Source organism: Nansenia antarctica (genome assembly GCF_963989245.1).
Source record: "Nansenia antarctica genome assembly, chromosome: 6".
Taxonomy (NCBI): Eukaryota; Metazoa; Chordata; class Actinopteri; order Argentiniformes; family Microstomatidae; genus Nansenia; species Nansenia antarctica.
Genome location: NC_137676.1, coordinates 33,391,314 through 33,399,978, shown reverse-complemented (window position 1 = coordinate 33,399,978; position 8,665 = coordinate 33,391,314). Strand labels below are relative to the sequence as shown.

General features: G+C 47.3%; 1 protein-coding gene across 1 annotated transcript; it reads left to right on the top strand.

The window, feature by feature from the left end:
• Positions 1-668: 668 nt before the first annotated feature.
• Positions 669-8,399, top strand: LOC308160450 (putative glutamate receptor; the record flags this gene model as incomplete). The annotated part of the gene is made up of 9 exons (XM_080534364.1): positions 669-726; positions 1,412-1,443; positions 1,853-2,035; positions 2,401-2,624; positions 3,904-4,001; positions 6,854-7,071; positions 7,234-7,453; positions 7,598-7,845; positions 8,301-8,399. 9 exons carry the CDS (start codon positions 669-671, stop codon positions 8,397-8,399), a joined length of 1,380 nt encoding a protein of 459 aa, XP_080390490.1.
• Positions 8,400-8,665: the final 266 nt, after the last annotated feature.

The following is an 8,665-nucleotide window of genomic DNA, read 5'->3' as shown; positions in this document are numbered from 1 at the left end:
TATTCTTATCTCAAGAACATACTTTAAACTAAGAAGAAATGTATGAATGCTGAGAGCATATCCAGGTGTACACACGATTGATGTGTGATTGAAGTGTATTTGTAAACACCCAGGCCAGCAAGCTGTGGCAGGCAATACAGTTGCCTTTCTTCACAAGCTGTTTGAGGAGTCTCTGTCAATTCCCAACCGACACCAATGGCTTGAAATAACCCAGCCATGGAGGCCCACTGTTTGAAAGTCCTCCAGCATCCCAGCATGCTCTAGCAGGCCGACGGGAGGGCTCTCCAAAAATCGTTCAAGTGTCTTGACATCTGACTCTTACCCATTGACCAGAGGCTGGACTGCTGGAGCGCTAGAAAAGCACTGGGAGTCTCATCGTATATGGCAGCGTGTCCATTTCTCACGAGCAGAATCAGCCGAGAGAGAGAGAGAGAGAGAGAGAGAGAGAGGATGTCTGCCATGGGCCAACAAAGGAGTGTGATGAATCAATTTACAAGGCAGTCAAAGGACTCCGGGGCAGGCCGTGAAATGACAGTCATCTCCGCGGCTTGTAGGTCTCGCCATCCTCTTTTAAAGGAGGTTGACGTGGTGTCAGCAGCTCCATAGGCTCTGACACTGTGGGAGCGCCACCAATCCTCACCCACCGTGCCCTCTGAATGGACGCCATTATGAAGAAGTGGCACGCTGGCGCCTCCGCTCGTCCGCCTTCCGACCCTGGCATGGCATGTTAGGTCCCGGGTGGACAAGCTGGAAATGGCATTGGTCACAGACCGATATGTCAACGATATGGCAGGCTTACAGGGGAGGGGGGGGGGGGGGGGGGGGGGGGGGGCGATAGGCTCTTTGCCTGCTCTGAGTAAAAGGTGGGTAGGGGGGAGCTCCTGCACGATGTTGGAAGGAAGAGAAGCCATCTTTTGTCTCACAACAGGGGGAGTCATAACCCTCAACCGAAGCCCCCCCGGCCTTGTTATTGAGTAGAAAGGAATCCAAGGATAACAAGCCTGCCTTTGTCTTCGTCTGGCCCTTGGCAGTTGGCTCCTGTAGTTAGGATAGAGGACTAGATCTGAACACGGTACGGTGACACACTTCGTTAGACTTCAGGGGAACCCCGTTCTAATAGTAGCTTGTCGTTTTTCACCCCGACAAAGCAAATTAACCAAAGCAAGGCAGGGACAAAGGCTTATTGTTCAAGCTTATTAATATGGCTAGGAGATTGTCCTCTGACCACAGAGCTGACCAGCGAAAATTATGGGCTGTAATTGTCCGCTGAAACCAGGGCACAGAGTTTTTCCCGGTGAGGTCACGTGGTCAGGAAAAACACTCAGCTCTTCAGCCATTATTTGAACACAGACAAAAGAAATGCCTGTATGCGTAGTATGTATTGTACTAAAATGTTTTTTTTTAAATCCAGGCCCCAAAGAGTTATCCATCACCACCATAAAGGTATTATATACAGTATATACAGTATATTCTAAAAGAACTATCATCAAAGAACATACACACACAGTGAACATTGGTATCAAAATGATCCCGGATCCAAATCAAAGTTTATTCAATTTATTTTTTCATCTCTACTTTAAATGTGTCTTTGTTGTTACTGAAATGTTTATATTGAAATGCCTATTATGAGCAACCTCTCAACAGTGCAGTGAATATAATATACAGTACCAGTCAAAGGTTTGGACAAACATTCCCATTCAATTGAATCGGGAAGTGTGTCCAAACTTTTGACTGCTACTGTACATGTATTATCAAGTCCATTCAAACAATAAGCATAGCCAATGGATTTCATTAGGCACATAGGTGTTTTTAAACTATGCCACTGCCCCCCCCCCCCCCCCCCCCCCCCCAGCAAGACCCATACACCATGTCCAAAGATGCTGGAGGGCTGGAGGGCTTCTGCATGGACCTGATCTCTGCCCTGGCCAGGAAGGTGGGCTTCAAACACAAAGTGCACCTGGTGAAGGACACCCGCTACGGGGCGCTGGACCCTAGCGGCACCTGGAGCGGGATGATCGGAGAGCTGGTCCGAGGGGTGAGCAGTGCTCCTGGGAGACTAGAATACGACAGAACAGAGTAGCTATGGTTGCCGTATGCGGTGGCAATATCAGTTCAAGTCTTTAAGTTGTGAGTACACTTGTTGAAGTCTCAGAGGGTTTAAAGAACCTCCGAAATATGAGTAAGCCTGTCTCCTCCAAGATGTAGTAAGATGGCATAATCATTCCTGTCTGTGCGAATGTGTGTGTGTGTGTGTGTGTGTGTGTGTGTGTGTGTGTGTGTGTGTGTGTGTGTGCGTGTGTGTGTGCGTGTGCGCGTCTGTGTGTGTGTGTGTATGTGTGCGTGTGCGCGTCTGTGTGCGTGTGTTTCCTGTGTCTTTATGTCTGTGTGTCTGTCCATCAGGAAGCAGACCTGGCGGTGGCGCCTCTCACTCTGACAGCGGCGCGGGAGCAGGCGGTGGAGATGACCACGCCCTTCATGCAGACGGGCATCGGCTTCATCCTGAGCAAGGCCCTGGCCTCTGAGGAGAGCCACCTCAGCTTCCTGTCGCCTTTCTCTTCGGAGATGTGGGTGGGCGTCATCATAGCCTTCCTGACGACTGGCGTGTGCATCTATTTGGTGGCCAGGTGCGATGTCTTTCTCACATAGGACAAAAGATTTATTCCCATCGTGCATTTGAAATTCAAGTTATTTTCTTACTTTGAGTCCATTGTCGAGTGGATTCAATTATGAATTGAATACCATGATGAGCACACAAAAATCCCTGAAAAGGAAACGGACAATAAAGTAGTCTTCTTCAACAACGGTTTATAGTATGAGATCATACGGTGTTTACAGAAGTAGACTTTATTCAAAGTGACGATAAACATTTAACATAATTCAGTACACAACCATCAATCTTGGTATTGCCAGCCAGGTGTTCTAACCAGCAGGGTTCCCGCGGGGACTCTTAAATACGAGTTGGTAGGTGTTACATATATTGGACTAAGAAATTGCGATAACTTCTCTGTCAGGCTGTCGTGTTTAAATGTGTGCAAATATGTTTAATGTCCGGTCTGCAACGTAAGTAGTATGGTAATTAGCCTATCAGTTCCTCCCTGCCACCCCCAACAATAGTATGGAAATAAACTGGAACCAAATAACACTAGATTTGGAGCCCCAGGTGAGAACTTTTCAGAGAACACCCGGGCAGGTATAAAACAAGCTTGAGCTAGGCATGACGAAAGATAAATTCTAACAGCTTAGCGCAAACGCCTTTTTTCTTTTGTACCTTTGTCAAGTCGGGAAGTGCATGCTCAACACTACCTGGTTGGAGAAAAGCACGTTTAGTGGTTGGTTATAATATGCTGAAAGTGAATACATTTCTGGGACTTCTTTCTTCTTTCCTATATATATATATATATATATATATATATATATATATATATATTACAATTGTTTGCCTGTATGGCCGTGAAACAGGTCTTAAATTATATTAAAGGTGGTCTTAAAAAGGTCTTAAATTTGACTTGTAAAAACCTGCAGGAACCCTGAACCAACCGATTCTCTCTCTGTGTACACGTTAGACATAGGATAAAAAAAGATTTCACAACCCAAATGTCTACTGCTATCAAGAAGATATAGCATATGATTCTGATTCTGATTCAGATTCAATGTAATTGTCATTGACAGAGTAGAAGTACAAAGACAACAAAACACAGTTCGGCATCTAACCAGTGCAATAGTACACAGTGCAAAAGCCATAAAAGTATGGATAGATATATGTACAGTGTGATATACATACATACAGACAATGGCGAAGATATGTACAGTTAGGATATGTGCAGTATGATATGTACAAAACAAGGAACAGTGATCAGGAACAGACATGGGTGATCACTGTGTCTATACTCCCTTAATATACAGGATCAGTCCGTGCGAGTGGGCTGACCCAGAGACAGACGAACACAGCTTCACCCTCCTCCACAGCTTCTGGTACATCACCGGAGCCATCGCCTTGCAAGGTAAGCAAGTGAAACTCAAGGCACTTGTGCATGTACAACAACTACCCACCCCTAACACCACCTATGTCTAGCGTCTTCATCTTCTGTCACTCAGGAGGACACATAGACACTTCCAATCTCTATCCACCTTCTTCAACTTACCATGACTTCAATGGCACGGGAGGTCTTTGGAACTGCCAGTCAGCGTCCGGAAAGCAGAGGCTCATCTCAGCTTATGCTTCGTTCATGTCCCTCAACCTCCTCGCCCCCGCTGAGACCTGGATCTCACCGGAAAACACTGCTACACCAGCAGCCCTCTCTGATGCCTACTTTTCCTTTTCTCATTCCCCTAGACCAGGGGTGCTCATTACGTCGATCGCGATCGACCGGTCGATCGCGAAGGTAGTGTGGGTAGATCACATGGCATTGTAAAAAAAAAAAAAAAAAGTGGAAAAAAAAAGTTTTTTTTTTTTTCCTGTGTGGTCCAGACGGGACGCCTCCCGTCTGGACCACACAGGAGAGGGCATCACTCAGCCCCGCGCCGCCTCACAACACACACACACACACACACACACACACACACACACACACACACACACAGACAAGCACACACACACACACACACACACACACACACACACAGACAGACAGACAGACACAAGCACACACACATGCACACACAGACAGACAGACAGACACACACACACACACACACACACAGACAGACAGACACACACAGACAGACAGACAGACAGACACACACACACACTCCGCCGCCCGGAGACGTCGATGGCACCTGGCTTGGCACTGGCCAGTCTGGTGTAAACCACTCAGAGCTCCTGAGTTAATGTTAATGTTAATGGACTACCAGTGTGAATATTTGTTATATAGTTTAATAAATCTCTTCTTTGATTTTGAAACAGTGTAGCGTGGCCTTAATTTGTTATTATTACAGTAAATGTTTGTGTTCGCAGCAATGGCAATATGTTTCATTTGGTTGGTAGATCTTATTGAGCTGGTAATTTGAAAAGTAGCTCACAAGCCTAAAAAGTGTGAGCACCCCTGCCCTAGACCCTCTGGTCAAGGGGGAGGCACAGGACCCCTCATCTCGCCTAAGTGGTCACATACTGTCCTTCCCCTGGCACACCTGTCAATATCCTCCTTCGCATTCCATGCTGTTTCTGCCTCCTCCCCTGTTAAACTTCACATTTTTGTAATCTATTGCCCCCCAGGTCAGCTCGGTCACTTCTTAGAAGAGATGGATGTCCTTCTCAGCTCCTTCCCTGATGATGGCACTCCGCTCCGTACTACTGGGTGACTTCAAGTCTTCCTCTGTCTTATCCTCCCTACCGTCTGTTGAATGCTTCTCCCTTCTATCCACTAATTCAGCATCCTCCACCCTCCTGTCTGCTCTCACCTCATCCTTTGACGCCCTCAGTCCGCTAACCTTGAAGCCAGAACGATCCTCTCCACGTGCTCCCTGGCTCTCTGAAACCCTACATGCTTGTAGAATAGAGCTCAGGGCAGTTGAGAGATGGAGAAAAACCGGCCTCACTGATGACCTAAACCTTTATCACTTTTCCTCTCCAACTACGCCTCCTCTGCATCAGCTGCTAAAGCATCCTACTATCATTCCAAAATACATTCTTCTGCCTCTAATCTAAACTGTTCTTCACACAATCCTCTCGCTGACATCTCTAAATGGATGTCAGCCCACCATCTCAAGCTCAACCGTAACAAGACTGAGCTACTCTTCATCCCTGGGAAAGCCTGCCCTCTCCAAGACTTCTCCATCACAGTGGATAACTCTACTGTAACCCCCTCCCAGACAGCCAAGCACCTTGGAGTGATCCTGGACAACCGCCTATCCTGTGCAGAGAACATCACAGCGACAGCACGCTCCTGCAGATACTTCCTTTACAACATCAGAAGGATATGTCCATTCCAGAGAAGCAGCGCAACTCTTGACCCAGTCACTGGTCATCTCCCGCCTTGACTACTGCAATGCAGTCCTGGCCTGGCTCCCTGCCTCCTCCATCAGACCTCTGCAGCTTTTCCAGAATGCTGCTGCCCATCTGGTGTTCAACCTTCCCAAATGTTCTCATGTTTCCCCCCTCCTTCGCACCCTGCACTGGCTCCCGATAGCAGATCGCATCAGATTCAAGACCCTGGCGCTTGCCTGCCAGGCAGCTAAAGCAGGCAATGGTCACCCCCCAAATCAGCTCGTTCACTCCGCTCCTCCACCTCTGCAGGCCAACTGGCCCCACCATCTCTACGCCAACACGGTAGTCGTGCTGCTCGGTACCGTCTCTTCATTATACTCGCTCCCTGCTGGTGGAATGAGCTTCCCACGGCTGTCAGAACTGCTGAGTCACTCCTCATCTTCCGTCGGAGACTGAAGACCCATCTCTTCAGGCTGGCTACACCTTAACACGTCTTCCCCCTATACTGTGTCTCCTAAGATTTCTACTTCCCCCCTTGTACTGTTTCTCCAGTGTCTATTAATTATTTTTTAATATATATATATATATATATCTTTCTATCACGACGACTGCCTGGCCCCTGGCCTGAGCTAGATTACTCTTCCTGCTACGACTGTTGAATTGATGATTCACTTGCTTAGTCAAATGTATCGATTGTAAGTCGCTTTGGAATAAGGTGTCTGCTAAATGCCAAAAATGTAAATGTAGTAAATGTAAAATGCTTCAGAGATGTATTCAAGTCGTTTGCAGAAATCCTGAATCTGTTTTAAGAAACTCCACATTGCTGTTTTGAAGAGGAGAGACAGAGGAATAAGTGATTTTTTTTTTTTAGATTTCCTCAAAAGTGGGTTACTGTTTAAGTTCTCCATGTATGTTTTGTGCATTCCCCAGGTGCTGGCCCACACCCCAAAGCCCTGTCTGGCCGTGTGGTCAGTGCCATCTGGTGGGTGTTTGCAGTGGTGCTCCTGGCCTGCTACTTTGGCAACTTCAACTCCATGCTGCACGCTGACACCAAGCATGTCACTCTGAAGCGCTTTGAGGACCTCGCTAACCAGGACGTCATTGAATACGGAACAGTAGAAGGCGGTTCCACAATGGCTTTCTTTAAGGCAAGTTCCACCTAAAGCTAAATAGCTCTTCATCCCCACCACCCCCCTGTACAGTCCCATAAAACCGCCTCCCCTTTACCCCTCAACTGTGTCCCTAAAACAATCAAAACGATGTTGTGTTTTAACAGTCTATTGTATACTCTTCTATCCTCTCCCCGACAGAATTCCAACATCCCCGTCTATCGGCGTATCTACCAGCACATGGAGCGCCGGAAAAGTTTTGTGTCGAGCATGGAAGAGGGAATCCGCCGTGCCCAGGAGGGGAACTTTGCCTTCATCGGCGAGGCTGTGTCTCTGGAACTGGCTGCAGGCCGCTATTGCAAACTGACCCAATCCCAAGAGGTCATTGCCATGAGGGGGTACAGCATTGCAGCACCATTAGGTGAGTTTCTATCATTTCATGATAGATAGACTTCCCTAAAATGGCATAGTTACTAACAAATGTGTTCTGTGTTCTGCTGAAGTAAGTATAGCTGTGTGTGACCATTTTATCCCCACCCCCACCCCTCTCCTTCTCCTCCTCCAGGCTCCCCCCTGATGAAGAACCTGACAGTGGCCATCTTGCAGCTCAGCGAGTCCGGGGAGCTGACTTACCTGAGACAGAAGTGGTGGCCCAACAGCTGTTTGGAGGCCCAGGGGGCCCATTCCTCGGCCATGCAGCCCCACACCCTGCGGGGGCTCTTCCTGCTGCTGGGGCTGGGGCTGGGCCTGGGGCTGCTGCTGGCTCTGCTAGAGCTGGCCACCAAGGCCCGGAGCCAGGCCAAGGACCACAAGGTAAGACCTGGGAACCAGATTCACCTGCAAATATGCACTTTTGATGAGGCATTACTATGTCATGGTTCTATCCTGTTTAGATTATGTAAGTGTTGCAACTTCTTCTTGATGAGACTTGATGAGTCTGCTGAATTCTACGCTTGGAAAGTGGAAGGGCTCATTTGCTGTGTTCCATCCTCAACTCAACGGCTGCTTCAGGACACTAAACTTGCAATCGCTGGATAGATGCTTGTCATTTCTGGAGCCGTTTTGAAAATTGCATTTGATTGTGATTTTTCTGACAGCAAAATACTAACTCTAACACTAACTATCACTGCCTCAAGTGATTACAAGCTAGCTGTACATCTAGTCGTAAAGTAGCAAGGGCATTAAGTGGGACAGTTTACTTTCCCAGCCTATTACCATGTTTATGTTATCATCTGTAAGGTGAATCCTCTCCTCTCCTCCTCTTACAGAGATCGTGCTGCTCCATGTTGTCGGCAGAACTGAGTCAGCGCTTTGGAACAAGTGGGGCGAACACAAACCCAGAAACTCCAGACAAAAGCAAAGCTTAAAGGAAGTGTTTACTGACTAGCTCATTGTATAGTTTGACAAGCAAATAAAGTGTGTGTGATGAACTAATCCTGTCCCTAAGGAGAGCAGTGAGTTCTGTATTGGCGTAGGTTGAAGTTTCTCTTAACCTGCCAACAAAGGAGATTGATCTTGTTTTGGGCTTACCTAGGGTGTTGTCTATTCATCCAGAAGTTTTTGAATTACATTGGGTATATTATATTATTTAGCAATGTACAGCATTTCCAGGTTAGCATTTTTAGCATTGCTA